Source organism: Somniosus microcephalus, chromosome 3 (genome assembly GCF_052327205.1).
Source record: "Somniosus microcephalus isolate GS21.2 chromosome 3, FLI_Smic_1.0, whole genome shotgun sequence".
In the NCBI taxonomy this organism is placed as follows: domain Eukaryota; kingdom Metazoa; phylum Chordata; class Chondrichthyes; order Squaliformes; family Somniosidae; genus Somniosus; species Somniosus microcephalus.
The window spans coordinates 200,611,720-200,639,504 of record NC_140989.1 but is presented as its reverse complement, the minus strand read 5'-3'; the positions used below and the strand labels follow the sequence as shown (position 1 = coordinate 200,639,504).

General features: G+C 51.8%; 1 protein-coding gene across 4 annotated transcripts in view; it reads left to right on the top strand.

Moving 5' to 3' along the window:
• The window catches only part of tnr (tenascin R (restrictin, janusin)), a 1,257,678-nt gene extending 1,230,115 nt beyond the window's left edge, over positions 1–27,563 (top strand). For all 4 annotated transcript variants that reach the window (XM_085982119.1, XM_085982118.1, XM_085982121.1 and 1 more), the window contains exons 20-22: positions 6,102–6,263; positions 23,704–23,867; positions 26,469–27,563. In XM_085982119.1, coding sequence (XP_085838245.1) covers positions 6,102–6,263; positions 23,704–23,867; positions 26,469–26,588 — 446 coding nt within the window. In that variant the 3' untranslated portion in view covers positions 26,589–27,563. The remainder of the gene's footprint in view (positions 1–6,101; positions 6,264–23,703; positions 23,868–26,468) is intronic.
• Positions 27,564–27,785: the final 222 nt, after the last annotated feature.

The following is a 27,785-nucleotide window of genomic DNA, read 5'->3' as shown; positions in this document are numbered from 1 at the left end:
ACACTCTTACACCCTTGCACACCCTCGAACTCTGTTACACCCTTGCACACTCTCCAAACACTGTTACACCCTCGCACACTCTCCGAGCACTGTTACACCCTAGCACACTCTCCAAACACTGTTACACCCTCGCACACTCGCCACACAGTTACACCCTCGCACAGTATCCAAACACTGTTACACCCTCGCACACTCTCCAACTCTGTTACACCCTCGCACACTCTCCAAACACTGTTACACCCTCGCACACTCTCCGAACACTGTTACACCCTCGCACACTCTCCACACACTGTTACACCCTCGCATACTCACCAAACACTGTTACACCCTCGCACACTCTCCAAACACTGTTACACCCTCGCACACTCTCCAACTCTGTTACAACCTCGCACACTCTCCAAACACTGTTATACCCTTGCACACCCTCGAACTCTGTTACACCCTCGCACACACTCCAAACACTGTTACACCCTCGCACACTCTCCGAACACTGTTACACCGTCGCACACTCTCCATACACTGTTACACCCTCGCACACTCTCCAACTCTGTTACACCCCCGCACACTCTCCAAAGACTGTTACACCCTCGCACACTCTCCAAACACTGTGACACCCTCGCACACTCTCCAAATCTGTTACACCCTTGCACACTCTCCAAACACTGTTACACCCTTGCACACTCTCCAAACACTGTTACACCCTTGCACACTCTCCAAACACTGTTACACCCTTGCACACCATCCAAACACTATTACACTCTCGCTCAATCTCCAAACACTGTTACACCCTCGCACACTCTCCAAACACTGTTACACCCTCACACACTCTCCAAACACTCTTACACCCTTGCACACCCTCGAACTCTGTTACACCCTTGCACACTCTCCAAACACTGTTACACCCTCGCACACTCTCCGAGCACTGTTACACCCTAGCACACTCTCCAAACACTGTTACACCCTCGCACACTCGCCACACAGTTACACCCTCGCACAGTATCCAAACACTGTTACACCCTCGCACACTCTCCAACTCTGTTACACCCTCGCACACTCTCCAAAGACTGTTACACCCTCGCACACTCTCCAAACACTGTTAAATCCTTGTACACTCTCCAAACACTGTTACATCCTCGCACACTCTCCAAACACTGTTACGCCCTCGCTCACTATCCAAACACTTTTACACCCTCGCACTCTGTTCCACCCTCGCACACGATCCAAACACTGTTTCTGTTGCACCCTCGCACACAATCCAAACACTGTTACACCCTCGCACACTATCCAAACACTGTTACACCCTCGCACACTGTCCAAACACTGTTACACCCTTGCACACTCTCGAAACACTGTTACACCCTCGCTAACTCAACAAACACTGTTACACACTTGCACAATCTCCAAACACTGTTACACCCTCGCACACTATCCAAACACTGTTACACCCTTGCACACTATCCAAACACTGTAACACCCTCGCACACTATACAAACACTGTTACACCCTTGCACACTGTCCAAACTCTGTTACACCCTCGCACACTCTCCAAACACTGTTACACCCTCGCACACTCTCCAAACACTGTTACACCCTCGCACACTCTCCGAACACTGTTACACCCTCACACACTCTCCAAACGCTGTTACACCCTCGCACACTCTCCAACTCTGTTACCCCCCCGCACACACTCCAAACACTGTTACACCCTCGCACACTCTCCAAACACTGTTACACCCTCACACACTCTCCAACTCTGTTACACCCTCGCACACTCTCCAAACACTGTTACACCCTTGCACACCCTCCAAACACTGTTACACCCTTGCACGCCATCCAACCACTCTTACACTCTCGCTCAATCTCCAAACCCTGTTGCACAATTGCACACTCTGCAAACACTGTTACACCCTCGCACACTCTCCAAACACTGTTACACCCTCGCACACTCTCCAAACACTGTTACACCCTTGCTCACCCTCGAACTCTGTTACACCCTCACACACTCTCCAAACACTGTTACACCCTCGCACACTCTCCGAACACTGTTACACCCTCGCACACTCTCCAAACACTGTTACACCCTCGCACGCTCTCCACACACTGTTACACCCTCGCACAGGATCCAAACACTGTTACACCCTCGCACAATCTCCAACTCTGTTACACCCTCGCACATTCTCCAAACACTCTTACACTCTCGCTCACTCTCCAAACACTGTTCCACACTCACACACTCTGCAAACACTGTTAAACCCTCGCACACTCTCCAAACACTGTTCCACCTTCGCACACTCTCCAAAAACTGTTACACCCTTGCACACTCTCCAAACACTGTTACACCCTCACTCACTCTCCAAACACTGTTACACACTCGCTCACTCTCCAAACACTGTAAATCCGTCGCACACTCTCCAAAGACTGTTACACCCTCGCACACTCTCCAAACGCTGTTATGACCTCGCACCCTTTCCAAACACTGTTACAACCTCGCACAATCTCCAAACACTGTTACACCCTCGCACAATCTCCAAACACTGTTACACCCTCGCACACTCTCCAAACACTGTTACACCCTCACACACTCTCCAACTCTGTTACACCCTCGCACACTCTCCAAACACTGTTACACCCTTGCACACTCTCCAAACACTGTTACACCCTTGCACGCCATCCAACCACTCTTACACTCTCGCTCAATCTCCAAAACCTGTTGCACAATTGCACACTCTGCAAAAACTGTTACACCCTCGCACACTCTCCAAACACTGTTACACCCTCGCACACTCTCCAAACACTGTTACACCCTTGCACACCCTCGAACTCTGTTACACCCTCACACACTCTCCAAACACTGTTACACCCTCGCACACTCTCCGAACACTGTTCCACACTCACACACTCTGCAAACACTGTTAAACCCTCGCACACTCTCCAAACACTGTTACACCCTCGCACAGTATCCAAACACTGTTACACCCTCGCACACTCTCCAAACACTGTTACACCCCCGAACTCTCTCCAAACACTGTTACACCTTCGCACACTCTCCACACACTGTTACACCCTCGCACAGTATCCAAACACTGTTACACCCTCGCACACTCTCCAACTCTGTGACACCCTCGCACACTCTCCAAACACTCTTACTCTCTCGCTCACTCTCCAAACACTGTTCCACACTCACACACTCTGCAAACACTGTTAAACCCTCGCACACTCTCCAAACACTGTTGCACCTTCGCACACTCTCCAAACACTGTTACACCCTCACTCATTCTCCAAACACTGTTACACACTCGCTCACTCTCCAATCACTGTTACACCCTCGCACACTCTCAAAACACTGTTACACCCTTGCACACCATCCAATCACTCTTACACTCTCGCTCAATCTCCAAACACTGTTACACAATTGCACACTCTGCAAACACTGTTGCACCCTCGCACACTCTCCAAACACTGTTACACCCTCGCACACTCTCCAAACACTGTTACACCCTCGCACACTCTCCAAACTCTGTTACACCCTCGCACACTCTCCGAACACTGTTACACCTTCGCACACTCTCCAAACACTGTTACACCCTCGCACACTCTCTACACACTGTTACACCCTCGCACACTCTCCAAACACTGTTACACCCTCGCACACTCTCCAAACACCGTTACAGCCTCGCACACTTTCCAAACACAGTTACAACCTCGCACAATCTCCAAACACTGTTACACCCTTGCACACTCTACAAACACTGTTAAATCGTTGCACACTCTCCAAACACTGTTACACACTCGCACACTATCCAAACACTGTTACACCCTCGCACACTCTCCAAACACTGTTACGCCCTCGCTCACTATCCAAACACTTTTTCACCCTCGCACTCTGTTCCACCCTCGCACACAATCCAAACACTGTTACACCCTCGCACACTATCCAAACACTGTTACACCCTCGCACACTCTCCAAACACTGTTACACCCTCGCACACTGTCCAAACACTGTTACACCCTTGCACACTCTCCAAACACTGTTACACCCTCGCTCACTCAACAAACACTGTTACACACTTGCACAATCTCCAAACACTGTTACACCCTCGCACACTATCCAAACACTGTTACACCCTTGCACACTATCCAAACACTGTTACACCCTCGCACACTATTCAAACACTGTTACACCCTCGCACACTATCCAAACACTGTTACTCCCTCGCACACTCTCCAAACACTGTTACATCCTTGCACACTCTACAAACACTGTTACACCCTCGCACACTTTCCAAACTCTGTTACACCCTCGCACACTCACCAAACGCGGTTCCACCCTCGCACACTCTCCAAACACTGTTACACCCTCGCACACTTTCCAAACTCTGTTACACCCTCGCACACTCACCAAACGCGGTTACACCCTCTCACACGCCCCAAACACTGTTACACCCTTGCACACTCTCCACACACTGTTACACCCTCGCATACTCACCAAACACTGTTACACCCTCGCACACTCTCCAAACACTGTTACACCCTCGCACACTCTCCAACTCTGTTACAACCTCGCACACTCTCCAAACACTGTTATACCCTTGCACACCCTCGAACTCTGTTACACCCTCGCACACACTCCAAACACTGTTACACCCTCGCACACTCTCCGAACACTGTTACACCGTCGCACACTCTCCAAACGCTGTTACACCCTCGCACACTCTCCAAACACTGTTAAACCCTCGCACACTCTCCAAACACTGTTACATCCTCGCACACTCTCCAAATACTGTTACACCCTCGCACACTCTCCAACTCTGTTACCCCCGCACACTCTCCAAACACTGTTACACCCTCGCACACTCTCCAAACACTGTTACACCCTCACACACTCTCCAAACACTGTTACACCCTTGCACACTCTCCAAACACTGTTACACCCTTGCACACCATCCAAGCACTCTTACACTCCCGCTCAATCTCCAAACCCTGTTACACAATTGCACACTCTGCAAACACTGTTACACCCTCGCACACTCTCCAAACACTGTTTCACCCTCGCACACTCTCCAAACACTGTTACACCCTTGCACACCCTCGAACTCTGTTACACCCTCGCACACTCTCCAAACACTGTTACACCCTCGCACACTCTCTGAACACTGTTACACCCTCGCACACTCTCCAAACACTGTTACACCCTCGCACACTCGCCACACACTGTTACACCCTCGCACAGTATCCAAACACTGTTACACCCTCGCACAATCTCCAACTCTGTTACACCCTCGCACACTCTCCAAACACTCTTACACTCTCGCTCACTCTCCAAACACTGTTCCACTCTCACACACTCTGCAAACACTGTTAAACCCTCGCACACTCTCCTAACACTGTTCCACCTTCGCACACTCTCCAAACACTATTACACCCTTGCACACTCTCCAAACACTGTTACACCCTCACTCACTCTCCAAACACTGTTACACCCTCGCACACTGTCCAAACTCTGTTACACCCTCGCAAACGATCCAAACACTGTTACACCCTCGCACACTATCCAAACACTGTTACACCCTCGCACACTATGCAAACACTGTTACACCCTCGCACACTCTCCAAACACTGTTACACCCTCGCACACTCTCCAACCACTGTTACACCCTCACACACTCTCCTAACACTGTTACACCCTTGCACACTCTCCAAACACTGTTACACCCTCACACACTCTCCAAACACTGTTACACACTCGCACTCTCTCCATATACTGTTACACCCTCGCTCACTATCCAGACACTGTTACACCCTCACACACTCTCCAAACTCTGTTACACCCTCGCACACTCTCCAAACACTGTTACTCCCTCGCACACTCTCCAGACACTGTTACACCCTCGCACACTCTCCAAACACTGTTACACCCTCGCACACTCTCCAGACACTGTTACACCCTCGCCCACTCTCCAAACACTATTAAACCCTCGCACACTCTCCAAACACTGTTACACCCTCGCACACTCTCCAAACACTGTTACACCCTCTCCAAACATATTTGCTCTGTGTGTAACAATCTTTAACTTGCGGATGGCTTTGTGCTGTGGATGTAGGCCTGGACAGCATCCACAAGATCTCCGCCCAAACCAGATACGAGCTACGAATCGACCTGCGCGATGGCGGTGAAGCAGTGCACGCAGTCTATGACCGGTTTTACCTCAGTGACGCCAGGAACCTGTACAAACTGCGGATCGGAGATTACAATGGGACAGCCGGTGAGTTGCACTTACTCTGTGATGGGGAGCACAGCTCCATTATTGGGAAAAGTTATAAAGGGAGAAGGGTTCCATCAAAGAAGACTACACTATGCCCAATGCAATGGGTCCCAAGCAAAATAATGAAATACATACAAAACTAATGGACAGGACAAGACCAGTTTGTCTATCGAATCTGTCCCATTCCGTCATGCTGCAACTGAGTAACATAACCCCCAGCCTGCCACCCCCCCCACCCCCCGCAGACATCGAATCCCCAGAAGAGGAATGACCCCCAGTCCCCCCACCACACACATCGAATCCCCGGGAGAGGAATGATACCCAGTCACGCTCCCAGACATCGAATCCCCAGGAGAGGAATGATCCCCAGTCCTCCCCCACCCAGACATCGTATCCCCGGGAGAGGAATGATCCCCAGTTCCCCCCCCAGACATCGAATCCTCGGGAGATGAATGATCCCCAGTCCCCCCCCCCAGACATCAAATCCCCGGGAGAGGAATGATCCCCAGTCCTCCCCCACCCAGATATCGAATCCCCGGGAGAGGAATGGTCCCCAGTCACGCTCCCAGACATCGAATCCCCAGGAGAGGAATGATCCCCAGTCCTCCCCCACCCAGACATCGTATCCCCGGGAGAGGAATGATCCCCAGTTCCCCCCCCAGACATCGAATCCTCGGGAGATGAATGATCCCCTGTCCCCCACCCCAGACATCAAATCCCCGGGAGAGGAATGATCCCCAGTCCTCCCCCACCCAGATATCGAATCCCCGGGAGAGGAATGGTCCCCAGTCGCGGAATGATCCCCAGTCACCCCCCAGACACCGAATCCTCGGGAGATGAATGATCCACAGTCCCCCACCCCAGACATCGAATCCCTGGGAGAGGAATGATCCCCAGTCACCCCCCAGACACCGAATCCTCGGGAGATGAATGATCCACAGTCCCCCACCCCAGACATCGAATCCCTGGGAGAGGAATGATCCCCAGTCCCCCCCAGTCATCGAAACCCCGGGAGAGGAATGATCCCCAGTCCCCCCCCCAGACATCGAATCACCGGGAGAGGAATGATACCCAGTCGCCCCCCCCACAAGACATCGAATCCTCGGGAGAGGAATGATCACCAGCCCCCCCACCCAGACATCGAATCCCCGGGAGAGGAATGATCCCCAGTCCCCCCCCAGACATTGAATCCCCGGGAGAGGAATGATCCCCAGTCCCCCCCCCAGACATCGAATCCCCGGGAGAGGAATGATCCCCAGTCTCCCCCCCTCCAGACATCGAATCCCCGGGAGAGGAATGATCCCCAGTCCACCCCCAGACATTGAATCCCCGGGAGAGGAATGATCCCCAGTCCCCCCCCCAGACATCGAATCCCTGGGAGAGGAATGATCCCCAGTCCCCCCCAGACATCGAATCCCCGGGAGAGGAATGATCCCCAGTCCCCCCCCAGACATTGAATCCCCGGGAGAGGAATGATCCCCAGTCCCCCCCCCAGACATCGAATCCCCGGGAGAGGAATGATCCCCAGTCTCCCCCCCTCCAGACATCGAATCCCCGGGAGAGGAATGATCCCCAGCCCTCCCCCAGACATCGAATCCCCGGGAGAGGAATGATCCCCAGTCCCCCCCAGACATCGAATCCCTGGGAGAGGAATGATCCCCAGTCCCCCCCAGACATCGAATCCCTGGGAGAGGAATGATCCCCAGTCCCCCCCAGACATCGAATCCCTGGGAGAGGAATGATCCCCAGTCCCCCCCAGACATCGAATCCCCGGGAGAGGAATGATCCCCAGTCCCCCACCAGACAACGAATCCCCGGGAGAGGAATGATCCCCAGTCCCCCCACCAGACATCGAATCCCTGGGAGAGGAATGATCCCCAGTCCCCCCACCAGACATCGAATCCCTGGGAGAGGAATGATCCCCAGCCCTCCCCCAGACATCGAATCCCCAGGAGAGGAATGATCCCCAGTCCACCCCCCCCGCAGACATCGAATCCCCGGGAGAGGAATGATCCCCAGTCCCCCACCAGACATCGAATCCCTGGGAGAGGAATGATCCCCAGTCCCCCCCCCCCAGACATCGAATCCCCGGGAGAGGAATGATCCCCAGTACCCCCCCCCCAGTCATCGAATCCCCGGGAGAGGAATGATCCCCAGTCCCCTCCCAGACATCGAATCCCCGGGAGAGGAATGATCCCCAGTCCCCTCCCAGACATCGAATCCCCGGGAGAGGAAAGATCCCGAGTCGCCCACCCCCCCGGATATTGAATCCACGGGAGAGGAATGATCCCCAGTCTCCCCCCCCCCCAGACATTGAATCCCCGGGAGAGGAATGATCCCCAGTCCCCCCCGCAGACATCGAATCCCCGGGAGAGGAATGATCCCCAGTCTCCCCCCCTCCAGACATCGAATCCCCGGGAGAGGAATGATCCCCAGTCTCCCCCCCAGACATCGAATCCCCGGGAGAGGAATGATCCCCAGTCCCCCCCCCCAGACATCGAATCCCCGGGAGAGGAATGATCCCCAGTCCACCCCCCCCCAGACATCGAATCCCCGGGAGAGGAATGATCCCCAGTCCCCCCTCCAGACATCGAATCCCCGGGAGAGGAATGATCCCCAGTCTCCCCCCCAGACATCGAATCCCCGGGAGAGGAATGATCCCCAGTCTCCCCCCCTCCAGACATCGAATCCCCGGGAGAGGAATGATCCCCAATCTCCCCCCCGCCAGACATTGAATCCCCAGGAGAGGAATGATCCCCAGTCCACCCCCCCAGACATTGAATCCCCAGGAGAGGAATGATCCCCAGTCCACCCCCCCAGACATCGAATCCCCGGGAGAGGAATGATCCCCAGTACCCCCCGCAGACATCGAATCCCCGGGAGAGGAATGATCCCCAGTCCAACCCCCCAGACACCGAATCCCCGGGAGAGGAATGATCCCCAGTCCCACCCGCAGACATCGAATCCCCGGGAGAGGAATGATCCCCAGTCCAACCCCCCAGACACCGAATCCCCGGGAGAGGAATGATCCCCAGTCCCCCCCCACCAGACATCGAATCCCCGGGAGAGGAATGATACCACCCCCCAGACATTGAATCCCCAGGAGAGGAATGATCCCCCCGACCCCGACGCCAACATTAACCTCCCACCCTCCACCCCCAACCCCAAACTTGTCATTCCCTGGGTTAATTCTGCAACACGGAATTCTTCGAATTTCCTCTAATATAGGATAAAATCGCGTTCCCGGAGATGACCGTCACCGTGCGACTCATCACCCATTGATTCACCAGCCTCTGTACCCAGTGATATCATCACCCAATACCCCACCTACCCTCTGTATCCAGTGATATCATCACCCAATACCCCACCTACCCTCTGTATCCAGTGATATCATCACCCAATACCCCACCTACCCTCTGTACCCAGTGATATCATCACCCAATACCCCACCTACCCTCTGTACCTAGTGATATCATCACCCAATACCCCACCTACCCTCTGTACCCAGTGATATCATCACCCAATACCCCACCTACCCTCTGTACCCAGTGATATCATCATCCAATACCCCACCTACACTCTGTATCCAGTGATATAATCACCCAATACCACACCTACCCTCTGTACCCAGAGATATCATCAACCAATACTCCACCTATCCTCTGCATCCAGTGATATAATCACCCAATACCCACCTACCCTCTTTATCCAGTGATATCATCACCCAATACCCCACCTACCCTCTGTACCCAGTGATATCATCACCCAATACCCCACCTACCCTCTGTACCCAGGGATATACATAGATACATAGAAGATAGGAGCAGGAGTAGGCCATTCGGCCCCTCGAGCCTGCTCAGCCATTCAACGAGATCATGGCTGATCATCCAAATTCAGTACCCTGTCCCTGCTTTCTCCCCATATCCATTGATCCCTTTAGCCTTAAGAAATATATCCAGCTCCTTCTTGAATATATTTAATGAATTGGCCTCCACTGCCTTCTGTGGTAGAGAATTCCACAGGTTCACCACTCTCTGGGTGAAGAAATTCCTCCTCATCTCTGTCCTAAATGGCTTACCCCTTATCCTTAGACTGTGACCCCTGGTTCTGGACTCCCCGACCATCAGGAACATCCTTCCTGCATCTAGTCTGTCTAGTCCTGTTAGAATTTTATAAGTTTCAATGAGATCCCGTCTCATTCTTCTAAACTCCAGCGAGTTTTAAGCCCAATTGACCAATCTCTCTTCATACATCATTCCTGCCATCCCAGGTATCAGCCTGATGAATCTTCGCTGCACTCCCTCCATGGCAAGAACATCCTTCCTCAGATAAGGCGACGAAAACTGCACACAATACTCAAGGTGTGGTCTCACCAAGGCCCTGTACAACTGCAGCAAGACATTCTTGTTTCTGAACTCGAACCCTCTTGCTACGAAGGCCAACATACCATTTGCCTTCTTTACCACCTGCTCACCTGCATGCTTACCTTCAGCGACTGGTGCACAAGGACACCCAGGTCTCGTTACACTTCCCCTTCTCCCAATCTATTGCCATTCAGATAATAATCTGCCTTCCTGTTTTTGACACCAAAGCGGATAACCTCGCATTTATCCACATTATATTGCATCTGCCATGCTTCTGCCCAATCACCCAACCTGTCCAAATCATACTGGAGTTTCTCGGCATCCTCCTCACAGCACACACGCCCACCCAGCTTTGTGTCGTCTGCAAACTTGGAGATATTACTTCTAGCTCCCTTGTCTAGATCATTAATATATATTGTGAATAGCTGGGGTCCTAGGACCAATCCCTGCAGTACCCCACTAGTCACTGCCTGCCACTCGGAAAAAGACCCGTTTATTCCAACTCTTTGCTTCCTGTCTGCCAACCAGTTCTCTATCCAAGTCAATACCTTGCCCCCAATCCCATGTGCCTTAACTTTACACGCTAATCTCTTGTGCAGGACCTTATCAAAAGCCTTCTGAAAGTCCAAATACACCACATCGACTGGTTCTCCCTTATCTATTCTACCAGTCACAACCTCAAGAAATTCCAGTAGATTAGTCAAGCACGATTTACCTTTTGTAAATCCATGTTGACCATGTCCGATCCTGTCACTGTTTTCCAAGTGCTCTGCTATTACATCTTTTATAATGGACTCTAGCATTTTCCCCACTACTGATGTCAGGCTTACCGGTCTATAATTCCCCGCTTTCTCTCTGCCACCTTTTTTGAATAGTGGGGTAACATTAGCTACCCTCCAATCCATGGGTACTGTTCCAGAGTCTATCGAATTTTGGAAGATGACCAGCAGTGCATCTACTATTTCTAGGGCCACTTCCTTAAGTACCCTAGGATGTAGATTATCAGGCCCTGGGGATTTATCGGCCTTCAATCCCATTAATTTCCCCAACTCCATTTCCCTACAAATACTGATTTCTTTCAGTTCCTCCCTCTCATTAGACCCTATGTTCCCCGATATCATCACCCAATACCCAACCTACCCACTGTACCCACTGATATCATCACCCAATACCCCACCTACCCTCTGCACCCAGTGATATCATCACCCAATATCCCACCTACCCTCTGTACCCAGTGATAGCATCACCCAATACCCCACCTACCCTCTGTACCCAGTGATATCATCACCCAATACCCCGCCTACCCTTTGCACCCAGTGATATCATCACCCAATACCCCACCTACCCTCTGTACCCAGTGATATCATCACCCAACACCCCACCTACCCTCTGTACCCAGTGATATCATCACCCAATACCCCACCTACCCTCTGCACCCAGTGATATCATCACCCAATGCCCCACCTACCCTTTGCACCCAGTGATATCATCACCCAATGCCCCACCTACCCTCTGTACCCAGTGATATCGGTCTCAGCCAGGAACTCATCCAGAGTGCTACAAACTGCAACTCACATCCAGTGTGCTCTAATCTATTGACGTAAAACTGGGCGCCTCCTATTCTCATCCCCAAGTCCTCAAATCACCTTTGAATGAACACAGAGTGGGCTGACTCCCTAAAACTGTGCTTTCCCAATCATTTAACAGCAGGCTGTGGCCTCTTTGCTGTAATTTGAAACCAGTCTGTGAACAAAGCGTTTGTGTTTGGAGCTGAGTCTGCATCCTCACTGTCACAGACGGTTGTTTTTAACTCGCTCCTGTGCCCCTGTCAGCTGATGCAATAAGATGCAATCACGGGCCAGCTGCATTGTGTGCGTCTCAGAGGTGCCTTGGCGTATGTACACCTGGCAACGAATCTCCGCTCTCTAATTGCAGCAATGAATCAACTTCAGCTGGTTCTGGCTGACTGAATGAAATGTTCTCTGTAAATCTCTGACCTGCCAATTCATTGCTTCCTCAGGATGGTCGTGCACAAGGCAGAGTGAAGACACCTTCCAGTATCAGTAACAGTATTTCTCCCTCCTCTCCTGAAGGTGCGGACCCTCACGGGGGTACAGTTCCATGCGCCCGACTACCCTCCTCTCCTGAAGGTGCTGATTCTCACTGGAGTACAGTTCCATGGGCCCCACTCCCCGCCTCTCCTGAAGGTGTTGACTCTCACTGGGGTACAGTTCCATGGGCCCCACTCCCTGCCTCTCCTGAAGGTGCTGACTCTCACTGGGGTACAGTTCCTGGGCCCCACTCCCCTCCTCTCCTGAAGGTGTGGACTCTCACTGGGGTACAGTTCCATGGGCCCCACTCCCCTCCTCTCCTGAAGGTGCTGACTCTCACTGGGTATAGTTCCATGGGCCCCGCTCCCCTCCTCTCCTGAATGTGCTGATTCTCACTGGGGTACAGTTCCCTGGGCCCCACTCCCCTCCTCTCCTGAATGTGCTGATTCTCACTGGGGTACAGTTCCCTGGGCCCCACTCCCCTCCTCTCCTGAAGGTGCTGACTCTCACTGGGGTACAGTTCCATGGGTCCCAATCCCCTCCACTCCTGAAGGTGCTGACTCTCACTGGGGTACAGCTCCATGGGACTCATTCTTGAAGAGAATAAAGCTTCACATAAGACAACAGCTGGGCATGTCTCAGATATTTCCATTGTGAAAAAGAAAAGGTTTAGCAGCTTATTTGTTCAAGCACTCAGGAACCATAAGTTAGAGTCATAGACATAGAGTCATAGAGTTATACAGCACAGAAAGAGGCCCTTCGGCCCATCGCGTCCGCACCGGCCATCAAGCCCTGTCTAATCTAATCCCATTTTCCAGCATTTGGTCCGTAGCCTTGTATGCTATGGCATTTCAATTGCTCATCCAAATGCTTCTTGAATGTTGTGAGGGTTCCTGCCTCTACCACCCTTTCAGGCAGTGAGTTCCAGATTCCAACCACCCTCTGGGTGAAAAAGTTCTTAATCAAATCCCCTCTAAACCTCCTGCCCCTTACCTTGAAACTATGCCCCCTTGTTATTGACCCCTCTACTAAGGGGAAAAGTTACTTTCTATCTACCCTATCTATGCCCCTCATAATTTTGTACACCTCAATCAGGTCCCCCCTCAGCCTTCTCTGCTCCAAGGGAAACAACCCCAGCCTGTCCAGTCTTTCTTCATAGCTGAAGCGCTCCAGCCCAGGTAACATCCTGGTGAATCTCCTCTGCACCCTCTCCAAAGCAATCACATCCTTCCTATAGTGTGGCGACCAGAACTGCACACAGTATTCCAGCTGTGGCCTAACCAGCATTTTGTACAGCTCCATCATAACCTCCCTGCTCTTATATTCTATGCCTCGGCTAATGAAGGCAATTATCCCATATGCCTTTTTAACCACCTTATCCACCTGTTCTGCTGCCTTCAGGGATCTATGTACATGCACACCAAGGTCCCTCTGATCCTCTGTCTTTTCTAGGGCCTTACCATTCATTGTGTATTCCCTTGCCTTGTTAGTCCCTCCAAAATGCATCACCTCACACTTTTCAGGGTTAAATTCCATTAGGCACTGTTCCGCCCATCTGACCAACCCATCTATATTGTCCTGCAGACTGAGGCTACCTTCCTCGCTATTTACCACCCCACCAATTTTCGTGTCATCTGCGAACTTACTGATCATACCTTTTACATTCACATCCAAATCATTAATGTAGACCACAAACAGCAAGGGACCCAGCACCGATCCCTGCGATATCCCATTGGACACAGGCTTCCAGTCACAAAAGCAACCTTCGACCATCACCCTCTGCCTTCTGCCACTAAGCCAGTTTTGGATCCAATGTGCCAAGGCACCTTGGATCCCATGGGCTCTTACCTTCTTGACCAGTCTCCTATGCAGGACTTTATTGAAAGCCTTACTGAAATCCATGTATACCACATCCACTGCACTACCCTCATCCACACACCTAGTCACCCCCTTGAAAAATTCAATCAAATTGGTCAGACATGATCTTCCCTTGACAAAGCCATGCTGACTATCCCTGATTAATCCTTTCCTCTCCAAGTGGAGACTAATTCTGTCCCTCAGAATTTTTTCCAATAATTTCCCTACCACTGATGTTAGGCTGACTGGCCTGTAATTCCCTGGTTTATCCCTACTACCCTTCTTGAATAATGGTAGTACGTTAGCTGTTCTCCAGTCCTTTGGCACATCCCCTGTGGCCATAGAGGTTCTGAAAATTTTGTGTCAGAGCCCCTGCAATCTCCTCCTTTGCCTCACACAGCAGCCTGGGATACATCTCGTCCGGGCCTGGGGATTTATCCACTTTTAAGCCTGCTAAAACCGCTAGTACCTCCTCCCTCTCGATGCTAATATGTTCAAGTATATCACAGGCCCCCTGCCCGATTTCTATGTCTACATCGTCCTTCTCCATAGTGAACACAGATGCAAAAAATTCATTTAAAACCCCACCTACATCTTCTGGCTCCACACACAGATTGCCACTTTGGTCCCTAATGGGCCCTACTCTTTCCCTAGTTATCCTCTTGCCCTTAATATACTTATAAAACACCTTAGGATTTTCCTTTATTTTGCTCGCCAATGTTATTTCATGGCCCCTCCTCGCTCTCCTAATTTCTTTTTTAAGTATCCCCCTGCACTTTTTATACTCCTCCAGGGCTTCCTCTGTCTTTAGTCCTTTGTATCTGCCAAAAGCCCCCCTTTTTTTCCTAATCCATTCTCGTATATCCCTTGACATCCAAGGTTCCCTGGGCTTGTTGGTCCCACCCTTGACCTTTACAGGAACATGTTGCCATTGTACTCTCTCAATTTCCTTTCTGAAAGACTCCGATTGCTCCGATGTGGATTTTCCTACAAGTAGCTGATCCCAGCCCACTTTGGCCAGATCCTGCCTTATCATATTAAAATCGGCCTTCCCCCAATTTAGAACCTTTATTTCCGGTCCATCTCTGTCCTTTTCCATGACTACCTTAAATCTCATCGAATTATGGTCACTGTCACCAAAGTGCTCACCTAACACTTCTACCACTTGCCTGGCCACATTCCCTAGAATTAGGTCCAGTACCGCCCCCTCTCTTGTAGGACTTTCTACATGCTGGCTCAAAAAGCTCTCCTGGATGCACTTTAAGAATTCTGCACCCTCTAAGCCTTTCACACTCTGACTATTCCAGTTAATATTGGGGAAGTTGAAATCCCCCACTATTATTACCCTATTATTTGCACATTTCTCTGAGATTTGCCTAAATATCTGTTCCTCTATCACCCCCTGACTGTTTGGGGGCCTATAGTACACTCCCAGCAAAGTGCTTGCCCCCTTTTTGTTTTTAAGTTCTACCCATATGGCCTCATTAGAGGAACCTGTTAATATATCATCCCTCCTTACAGCAGTAATTGACTCCTTAATTAATATTGCGACACCCCCTCCTCTTTTACCCCCCCCCTCTGTCTCGCCTGAAGATTCTATACCCCGGAATATTGAGCTGCCAGTCTTGCCCCTCCCTCAACCATGTCTCCGTGATAGCAACAATATCATACTCCCATGTGTTCATCAACAACTTCAGTTTATCCACCTTATTCGCAAGACTCCTTGCATTAAAATAAATGCCATCCAGCCTTGCCCTACTCCCTTGTGCCGTTAAATATTTGCTCTGCCTTCCAAGCTGACTTGTTTTTTCCTCTATATTTGGCTGTACATCACCCCCTATTATAGCTCCACTCTGTATCCCATCCCCCTGCCAAGTCAGTTTAAACCCCCCCCAACAGTGCTGGCAAACCTCCCCGCAAGGATATTTGTCCCATTCTGGTTCAGGTGCAACCCGTCCGACTTGTACATGTCCCACCTTCCCCAGAAGCAGAGCCAGTGATCCAGGAAACTAAAACCCTCCCTCCTGCAGCAACTCTTTAGCCACGCATTCATCTGCTCTATCCTCCTATTCCTATACTCACTAGCATGTGGCACCGGGAGTAATCCAGAGATTACAACCTTTGAGGTCCTGCTCTTTAATCTGCTACCTAGCTCCCTAAATTCTTGCTGCAGGACCTCATCCCTCTTCCTACCCATGTCGTTGGTCCCAAAATGAACCACGACCTCTGACTGTTCACCCTCCCCCTTCAGAATGCCCTGCAGCCGTTCAGTGACATCCTTGACCCTGGCACCAGGGAGGCAACAAATCATCCTGGAGTCACATCTACGGCCACAGAAACGCCTATCTGTTCACCTTACGATAGAATCCCCTACCACTATTGCTCTCCCACTCTTTTTCCTCCCTTCCTGAGCAGCAGAAGCACCCCCGATGCCAGGAAGTTGGCTGCTGCTGCCTTCCCCTGGTAAGTCATCCCCCTCAACAGTATCCAAATCGGTATACCTGTTTGAGAGGGGGATGGCCACAGGGGTCCCCTGCACTACCTGCCTGCTTCTACTGCTCCGCCTGATGGTCACCCATTTCCCTTCTGCCTGTGCAGCCCTTACCTGTGGTGTGACCAACTCACTAAACGTGTTATCCACGACCCTCTCAGCATCGCGAATGCTCCAAAACTCATCCATCCGCAGCTCCAGCGCCTCAATGCGGTCTGCTAGAAGCTGCAGCTGGATACATTTCCAGCACACATGGTCGTTAGGGACACCGGCAGTGTCCCTGAATTCCCACATAGCGCAGGTGGAGCATAACACGGGGCTGGGCTGTCCTGACATGACTTACCCTTTAATTAATTTAAATTAATTCAATACCACCAATTAAAGGTATACTCTAGGGCGCTTGTATGGCAGAAGTCCCCGCTACACCACAGAGACCCTAGAAAATATAAACCGCAGAATTGAAGTTACCTTACAGCTAAATGATATATTTAAGGGCCCTGGTTTATAAACAGTCCCCGCTACACCACAGAGACTTTAGAAACTACAAAGTACAGAGTTAAGGTTTAAAAAGAGAGAAATACTCACCAACAATCACTTACCTGCTTTCTGGTGACGTCACACTTCGATTTCTTTTTACTTCTCTCCTTCCCTCTGAGTTCTGAGATTGGAGACTGGTACGCCTTACTTGGGCTCTGGAGCCTTTTATACTCACCGCTCACCGCTCAGCCCGCGATTCCCGCCGACTCTCACTCCACACTGAGGCCTTACCTGGGCTCTGGAGCCTTTTATACTCACCGCTCAGTCCGCGATTCCCGCCGACTCTCACTCCACACTCAGGCCTTACTTGGGCTCTGGAGCCTTTTATACTCACCGCTCACCGCTCAGCCCGCGATTCCCGCCGACTCTCGCTCCGCACTGAGGCCTTACCTGGGCTCTGGAGCCTTTTATACTCACCGCTCACCGCTCAGTCCGCGATTCCTGCCGACTCTCACTCCACACTGAGGCCTTACCTGGGCTCTGGAGCCTTTTATACTCACCGCTCACCGCTCAGCCCGCGATTCCCGCCGACTCTCACTCCGCACTGAGGCCTTACCTGGGCTCTGGAGCCTTTTATACTCACCGCTCACCGCTCAGTCCGCGATTCCCGCCGACTCTCGCTCCGCACTGAGGCCTTACCTGGGCTCTGGAGCCTTTTATGCTCACCGCTCAGTCCGCGATTCCCGCCGACTCTCGCTCCGCACTGAGGCCTTACCTGGGCTCTGGAGCCTTTTATACTCACCGCTCACCGCCCAGCACGCGATTCCCGCCGACTCTCGCTCCGCACTGAGGCCTTACCTGGTCTCTGGAGCCTTTTATACTCACCGCTCACCGCCCAGCACGCGATTCCCGCCGACTCTCGCTCCGCACTGAGGCCTTACCTGGTCTCTGGAGCCTTTTATACTCACCGCTCACCGCTCAGCACGCGATTCCCGCCGACTCTCGCTCCGCACTGAGGCCTTACCTGGTCTCTGGAGCCTTTTATACTCACCGCTCACCGCTCAGCACGCGATTCCCGCCGACTCTCGCTCCGCACTGAGGCCTTACCTGGGCTCTGGAGCCTTTTATACTCACCGCTCACCGCTCATCCCGCGATTCCCGCCGACTCTCGCTCCGCACTGAGGCCTTACCTGTTCTCTGGAGCCTTTTATACTCATCGCTCACCGCTCAGTCCGCGATTCCCGCCGACTCTCGCTCCGCACTGAGGCCTTACCTGGTCTCTGGAGCCTTTTATACTCACTGCTCACCGCTCAGTCCGCGATTCCCGCCGACTCTCGCTCCGCACTGAGGCCTTACCTGGTCTTTGGAGCCTTTTATACTCACTGCTCACCGCTCAGCCCGCGATTCCTGCTGACTCTCGCTCCGCACTGAGGCCTTACCTGGTCTCTGGAGCCTTTTATACTCACCGCTCACCGCTCAGCACGCGATTCCCACTGACTCTCACTCCTGTTAAGAATTTTTGCTTTCAGTTCACTCCAAGCAATATAGGGGCAGAGTAGCAACTGATTGATTCAAAGAGCTTTGGTGCCATTCCCCGACTGATCTGATGGGAGGAATTTTAACCCCCAAAACAGGGTGGGGTGGGTTGGGGTCAGGTGGGAGGTTAAAGTGTTAAAAATCTGAATCTGGCCACGACCTGCACCCAATCTGCTCACTTCTGGCTGGTTTTAACGGAGCCAGGTGGTTGGGGTTTGCGGGGGGTGGTGGGGGGGTTGCGCGGCAGCCAAACCACTCCCAGGAGGCGGGTTAGCACTTTAAATATGTTAATGAGGCTGTGCAGGTTTAACTGAGGCCGGCCCAGGTTCCCGGGCCTCGGGATTCCCCACAGTTACAGCGAGGCCCGGACAGCCTCGGAGAGCAATCCTCGTGGGCCAGGAGGATCAGGACTGCTTCCTAACGGCCTCAAGCGCCCTCACCATCGCCCCACCACATACAAACCAGCGCTCCACTCCCCGGCATGAGGCCCCGCACCTGCCATCCCACGGGCTTGGGGCACGCATCTACCTGGGGTTGTGGCCTCCTGTCCAGCGTTACCCACCTGACTGGAAGCCAGTCAATCAGGCTAACCTCCAGGTGAGGACCATGTCAGTGACATCACATGCATACAGAGGAGTTAAAACTTCACAGCAGGCAGGGAATCCCGGACTTCCGGGTTTCCCGCGCTCTACTTTGACCCTGCACCTGGCGGGTCCAAAAGTAAAAATTCCGGCCGATCGGTTTATATCGATATAACTGTCAATCTCAGTGATATTCCTTTTGTAACGATGAGAAGCTAACACAAGGGTGAGACAGCGAAGCTCTGAATTTAAGTGCTGTACTGTCAGAGGGGAAATACTGAGGAAGTGCTGCACTGTCGGAGGGGAAATACTGAGGGAGTGCTGCACTGTCGGAGGGGCAGTACTGAGGGAGTGCTGCACTGTCAGAGGGGCAGTACTGAGGGAGTGCTGTACTGTCAGAGGGGAAATACTGAGCAAGTGCTGCACTGTCAGAGGGGCAGTACTGAGGGAGTGCTGCACTGTCAGAGGGGAAATACTGAGCAAGTGCTGCACTGTCAGAGGGGCAGTACTGAGGGAGTGCTGTACTGTCAGAGGGGCAGTACTGAGGGAGTGCTGCACTGTCAGAGGGGAAATATTGAGGAAGTGCTGCACTGTCGGAGGTCAAATACTGAGGGAGCGCTGCACTGTCAGAGGGGCAGTCCTGAGGGAGTGCTGCACTGTCAGATGGGCAGTACTGAGGGAGTGCTGCACTGGTGGGGGGGCAGTACTGAAGGAGTGCTGCACTGTCAGAGGGTCAGTACTGAGGGAGTGCCGCACTGTCAGAATGGCAATACAGAGGGAGTGCCGCACTGTCAGAGGGGAAATACTGAGGGAGTGCTGCACTGTCCGAGGGTCAGTACTGAGGGAATGCTGCACTGTCAGAGGGGAAGTACTGAGGGAGCGCTGCACTGTCGGAGGGGCAGTACTGAGGGAGTGCTGCTCTGTCGGAGTGGCAATACTGAGGGAGTGCTGCACTGTCAGAGGGGAAATACTGAGGGCGTGCTGAATTGTCGGAGGGTCAGTACTGAGGGAGTGCTGCACTGTTAGAGGGGACGTACTGAGACAGTGCTGCACTGTCAGAGGGGAAGAACTGAGGGATTGCTTCACTGTCGGAGGGACAGTACTGAGGGAGTGCTACACTGTCGGAGGTGTAGTACTGATGGAGTGCTGAACTGATGGAGGGGCAGTACTGAGGGAGTGCTGCACTGTCGGAGGGGCTGTACTGAGGGAGTGCTGCACTGTCGGAGGGACAGTACTGAGGGAGTGCTGCATTGTTGGAGGGGCTGTACTGAGAGATTGCTGCACTGTCGGAGAGACAGTACTGAGGGAGTGCTGCATTGTTGGAGAGGCTGTACTGAGTGAGTGCTGTACTGTCAGAGGGGCAGTACTGAGGGAGTGCTGCATTGTCGGAGGGGCAGTACTGAGGAGCGCTGCATTTCAGAGGGGCAGTACTGAGGGAGTGTTGCACTGTCAGAGGGGCAGTACTGAGGGAGTGCTACATTGTCGGAGGGGCAGTACTGAGGAGCGCTGCATTTCGGAGGGGCAGTACTGAGGGAGTGCTGCACTGTCGGAGATGTAGTACTGATGGAGTGCTGCACTGATGGAGGTGCAGTACTGAGGGAGTGCTGCATTGTTGGAGGGGCTGTACTGAGGGAGTGCTGCACTGTCGGAGGAACAGTACTGAGGGAGTGCTGCACTGTCGGAAGGGCAGTACTGAGGGAGTGCTGCACTGTCGCAGGGGCAGTACTGAGGGAGTGTTGCACTGTCGGAGGGACAGTACTGAGGGAGCGCTGCACTGTCGGAGGGGCAGTACTGAGAGAGCGTTGCACTGTCGGAGGGGCAGTACTGAGGGAGTGTTACACTGTCGGAGGGGCAGTACTGAGGGAGTGCTGCTCGGTCGGAGGGACAGTACTGAAGGAGTGCTGCACTGTCGGAGGGTCAGTACTGAGGAACTGCTGCACTGTCGGACTGGCATTACTGAGAAGCGTTGCATTTCGAAGGGGCAGTACTGAGGGAGTGTTGCACTGTCAGAGGGGCAGTACTGAGGGAGTGCTACATTGTCGGAGGGGCAGTACTGTGGAGCGCTGCATTTCGGAGGGGCAGTACTGAGGGAGTGCTGCACTTTTGGAGGTGTAGTACTGATGGAATGCTGCACTGATGGAGGGGCAGTACTGAGGGAGTGCTACATTGCTGGAGGGGCTGTACTGAGGGAATGCTGCACTGTTGGAGTGACAGTACTGAGGAAGTGCTGCATTGTTGGAGGGGCTGTACTGAGGGAGTGCTGCACTGTCGGAGCAACAGTACTGAGGGAGTGCTGCACTGTCGGAGGGGCAGTACTGAGGGAGTGCTGCACTGTCGGAGGGGCAGTACTGAGGGAGTGTTGCACTGTCGGAGGGGCAGTACTGAGGGTGCGCTGCACTGTCGGAGGGGCAGTACTGAGGGAGCGCTGCACTGTCGGAGGGGCAGTACTGAGGGAGTGCTGCACTGTCGGAGGGGCAGTACTGAGGGAGTGCTGCACTTTCAGGGGGGCAGTACTGAGGGAGCACTGCACTGTCGAAGGGGCCATACTGAGGGAGTGCTGCACTTTCAGGGGGGCAGTACTGAGGGAGTGTTGCACTGTCAGAGGGGCAGTACTGAGGGAGTGCTGCACTTTCAGGGGGGCAGTACTGAGGGAGCACTGCACTGTCGGAGGGGCCGTACTGAGGGAGTGCTGCACTTTCAGGGGGGCAGTACTGAGGGAGTGCTGCACTTTTGGAGGTGTAGTACTGATGGAGTGCTGCACTGATGGAGGGGCAGTACTGAGGGAGTGCTACATTGTTGGAGGGGCTGTACTGAGGGAATGCTGCACTGTTGGAGTGACAGTACTGAGGAAGTGCTGCATTGTTGGAGGGGCTGTACTGAGGGAGTGCTGCACTGTCGGAGCAACAGTACTGGGGGAGTGCTGCACTGTCGGAGGGGCAGTACTGAGGGAGTGCTGCACTGTCGGAGGGGCAGTACTGAGGGAGTGTTGCACTGTCGGAGGGACAGTACTGAGGGTGCGCTGCACTGTCGGAGGGGCAGTACTGAGGGAGCGCTGCACTGTCGGAGGGGCAGTACTGAGGGAGTGCTGCACTGTCAGAGGGGCAGTACTGAGGGAGTGCTGCACTTTCAGGGGGGCAGTACTGAGGGAGCACTGCACTGTCGGAGGGGCCGTACTGAGGGAGTGCTGCACTTTCAGGGGGGCAGTACTGAGGGAGTGCTGCACTGTCGGAGGGGCAGTACTGAGGGAGTGCTGCACGTTCAGGGGGGCAGTACTGAGGGAGCACTGCACTGTCGGAGGGGCAGTACTGACAGAGTGGTGCACTGTCGTCGGGCAGTACTGAGGGAGTGCTGCACTTTCGGAGGGACAGTACTGAGGGAGTGCTGCACTGTCGGAGGGGCAGTACTGAGGGAGCGCTGCATTGTTGGAGGGACAGTACTGAGGGTGTGCTGCACTGTCGGAGGGGCAGTACTGAGGGAGTGCTGCTCGATCGGAGGGTCAGTACTGAGGGAGTGCTGCTCGGTCGGAAGGACAGTTCAGAAGGAGTGCTGCACTGTCGGAGGAGCTGTCTTTCAGATGAGAAGTTAAACAGAGACCCCGTCTGCCCTCTGAGATGGATGTAAAATATCCCACAACACTATTCAAAGAGGAGCAGCGGAGTTTTCCCCGGCGATGCTGGTCAATGTTTAGCCCTCAACCATCACATAAAAAGAAATGATCTGGTGCTTATGACCTTACTGTTTGCAGGATCCTGCTGTGCGTAAATTAGCCATCGCGTTTCTTACATTGCAACTGTGATAACACTTCAAAAGCAGTTAATTGGCTTTAAAGTTCTTTGGGACGTCCAGGTGCCTTGAAAGGTGTTATAGAAATGCAAGTCCCTTCTTTCTATCCGTGGCGCTGTGGTTCAGTACATCCCCCAGTCACTGAGTGCGCCACCCTCAGTCCCCTGGAGTACGTTTTAAACGAGGCTGAGAAACTGTCAGAAATCCAAAGCAAGCTAATCCCCAAATGATATGTCAGTTACCCATTTGCCAAGATCTATCCCTGAACTCACGCTGACCTTTTGTGTTTGATACCCACAGGGGACTCCCTCTCCTATCACCAGGGGCGCCCATTCTCCACAAAGGATCGGGACAATGATGTCGCTATCACAAACTGTGCCTTGTCTTACAAGGGAGCCTGGTGGTACAAGAACTGTCACCGTGCTAATCTCAATGGGAAGTACGGGGAGAATCGACACAGCCAGGTAAGGAACGGGCACAGTGCGTAAAATCAGACAGGCTGGTGGGAATTTTTTTAAATTCATTCACGGGATGTGGGCGTCGCTGGCAAGGCCAGCATTTATTGCCCATCCCTAGTTGCCCTTGAGAAGGTAGTGGTGAGCCGCTTCTTGAACCGCTGCAGTCTGTGTGGTGAAGATACTCTCACAGTGCTGTTAAGGAGTGAGTTCCAGGATTTTGACCCAGCGATGATGAAGGAACGGCTATATACTTTTAAGTCATATTGGTGTGTGACCTGGAGGGGAATTTGGAGGTGGTGGTGTTCCCATGCACCTGCTGCCCTTGTCCTTCTAGGTGGAAGAGGTCGCGGGTTTGGGAGGTGCTGCCGAAGAAGCCTTGGCGAGTTGCTGCAGTGCATCTTGAAACATAGAAGATAGGAGCAGGAGTAGGCCATTCGGCCCCTCGAGCCTGCTCTGCCATTGAATGAGATCATGGCTGATCATTCAAATTCAGTACCCTGTCCCTGCCTTCTCTCCATATCCCTTGATCCCTTTAGCCTTAAGAAATATATCTAACTCCTTCTTGAATATATTTAATGAATTGGCCTCTACTGCCTTCTGTGGTAGACAATTCCACAGGTTCACCACTCTCTGGTGAAGAAATTCCTCCTCATCTCTGTCCTAAATGGCTTACCCCTTATCCTTAGACTGTGACCCCTGGTTCTGGACTCCCCGGTCATCGGGAACATCCTTCCTGCATCTAGTCTGTCTAGTCCTGTTAGAATTTTATAAGTTTCAATGAGATCCCCTCTCATTCTTCTAAACTCCAGCGAGTATAAGCCCAATCGACCCAATCTCTCCTCATACGTCATTCCTGCCAGCCCAGGTATCAGCCTGGTGAATCTTCGCTGCACTTCCTCCATGGCAAGAGCATCCTTCCTCAGATAAGGCGACCAAAACTGCACACAATACTCAAGATGTGGTTTCACCAAGGCCCTGTACAACTGCAGCAAGACATCCTTGTTTCTGTACTCGAACCCTCTCGCTACGAAGGCCAACATACCATTTGCCTTCTTAACCGCCTGCTGCACCTGCATGCTTACCTTCAGCGACTGGTGCACAAGAACACCCAGGTCTCTTTGCACTTCCCCTTCGCCCAGTCTATTGCCATTCAAATAATAATCTGCCTTCCTGTTTTTGCCACCAAAGTGGATAACCTCACATTTATCCACATTATAGTGCATTTGCCATGTTTCTGCCCAATCACCCAACCTGTCCAAATCGTACTGGAGTTTCACAACATCCTCCTCACAGCATACCGTCCCACCCAGCTTTGTGTCATCTGCAAATTTGGAGATATTACATCCAATTCCCTCGTCCAGATCATTAATATATAATGTGAACAGCTGGGGTCCGAGGACTGATCCTTGCGGTACCCTACTAGTCACTGCCTGCCACTCGGAAAATGACCCGTTTATTCCAACTCTTCGCTTTCTGTCCGCCAACCAGTTCTCTATCCAAGTCAATACCTTGCCCCCAATCCCATGTGCCTTAATTTTGCACGCTAATCTCTTATGCGGGACCTTATCAAAAGCCTTCTGAAAGTCCAAATGCACCACATCCACTGGTTCTCCCTTATCTATTTTACCAGTTACATCCTCAAAAAATTCCAGTAGATTAGTCAAGCATGATTTACCTTTTGTAAATCCATGTTGACTTTGTCCGATCCTGTCACTGCTTTCCAAGTGATCTGCTGTTACATATTTTATAATGGACTCTAGCATTTTCCTCACTACCAATGTCAGGCTTACCAGTCTATAATTCCCCGCTTTTTCTCTACCACCTTTTTTGAATAGTGGGGTAACATTAGCTACCCTCCAATCCATGGGTACTGTTCCAGAGTCTATCGAGTTCTGGAAGATGACCAGCAATGCATCTACTATTTCTAGGGCCACTTCCTTAAGTACCCTGGGATGTAGATTATCAGGCCCTGGGGATTTATCGGCCTTCAGTCTCATCAATTTTCCTAACACCATTTCCCTACAAATACTGATTTCTTTCAGTTCCACCCTTTCATCAGACCCTATGTTCCCTGGCATCTCTGGGCGGTTATTTGTGTCCTCCTTTGTGAAGACAGAACCAAAATATGTATTTAGTTGGTCTGCCATTTCTTTGTTCCCCATTATAAATTCCCCTGATTCTGACTTCACCAATCTTTTTCTCTTCACATATGTATAAAAGTTTTTACAGTCAGTTTTTATGTTCGCTGCAAACTTACTCGGCCGTGCCTTCAGCTGCCTGGGTCCTAAGCTCTGGAATTTCCTCCCTAAACCTCTCCATCTCTTGACCTCTCTCTCCTCCTTTAAGATGTTCATCAAAACCTACCACTTTGACCAAGTTCCTGTCCTAATATCTCTTAACGTGGCTTGTATCAAAATTTTGTCTGATTACGCGCCTGTGAAGTGCCTTGAGAAGTTGTACTAGGTTAAAGGCGCTATATAATTCAAAGTTGTTGTTGTTTGATGTTTGGGTTTGCAGATGCCCTCTATGATGAAAGTGGTTCAATGTCTTGTCTCAATCTTGATTTGGTTTGGTACCCTGTCTGAGTTCCCCCTCTTGACTTTACAGGGTATAAACTGGTATCGCTGGAAAGGTCACGAAATCTCCATTCCTTTCGTCGAGATGAAGATGCGACCCTATAACTTTGGAGCGATGAAGCAGAGAGGCAGGCGGTCGCTGTTTTTATAATGAGCTCACTTCGATCCGGGCTGTTGTCTGGAAAGGAGGTGGTAGTGCTGTGTAATTAGAGAACCATTGAGCGCAGTTAGAGCTGCTTTTCATCCGAAGACTGACGGACATTTTTATTTCCATGGCAACCATCGGTACCAGACCAAAGATTTGCTGAGGAATTGCCCTCCTGTTGAGCTGAACTAATTCTGGTGGCGACTCTTTTCCGAGGCGTCAGTTCATGTTTTGGGCGGAATGTTCCTGCACGGTCGACGCTTTTTGTTTTTCAGAATTCTTCTCTTTCTCTCGGTCTGCGCAGTGACCACAGGACAGGCTCTCACCCGAGCGAGCACAAACCTCCACCCTGCCTGTACAAATGGACATTTCTTTCTTTCCTTTTTGCTTTATTTTTGTTTCTGGTTTGTTTCACCATAAAGGCATTGCAAAGAACTAAAGACAGCTGGTGGATGGAACAGTGTTGAGGGTTTACAGACCCTGGGCCCTCCTTTAATGTCAAGCTTCATTCTCCTCATTGATGTGGTTTCCATGACTTCCTGTTAGAAACTGCAACAAGAACCTTCTTCCTGCCGGTGACAGATAGAGATGGCATGGGACAGAGAATGATGCTTTGTGGGGAGTGGAAGCGATGAGATTTATTAAAAGTCTGTGTTTGATTCAAGAGCAATGGGAAGCTTGAGGAAGAAACAGAAAGGAAACAACATAAGAAATAAGAGCAGGAATAGGCCACTTGGCCCCTCGAGCCTGCTCCGCCATTCAATAAGATCATGGCTGATCTTGGGCTCAAAGAAGTAACAGTTAAGAAACTAAGGAAGCCGAGTAGAATAATACGGGATATAAAAGTGTAGATAGAAGGATTCAAGAGGAAGGTACAATGAACTGGAGCATTAAAGGGCTCCATAGACCATGTAGCATGTAACTGGAAAGAAATGGGACAAGGTGGGATTGAGGGATATGGGGAGAAGGTGGGTAGGTGGGATTGAGGGATATGGGGAGAAGGTGGGTAGGTGGGATTGAGAGATATGGGGAGAAGGTGGGTAGGTGGGATTGAGGGATATGGGGAGAAGGTGGGTAGGTGGGATTGAGGGATATGGGGAGAAGGTGGGTAGGTGGGATTGAGGGATATGGGGAGAAGGTGGATAGGTGGGATTGAGGGATATGGGGAGAAGGTGGGTAGGTGGGATTGAGGGATATGGGGAG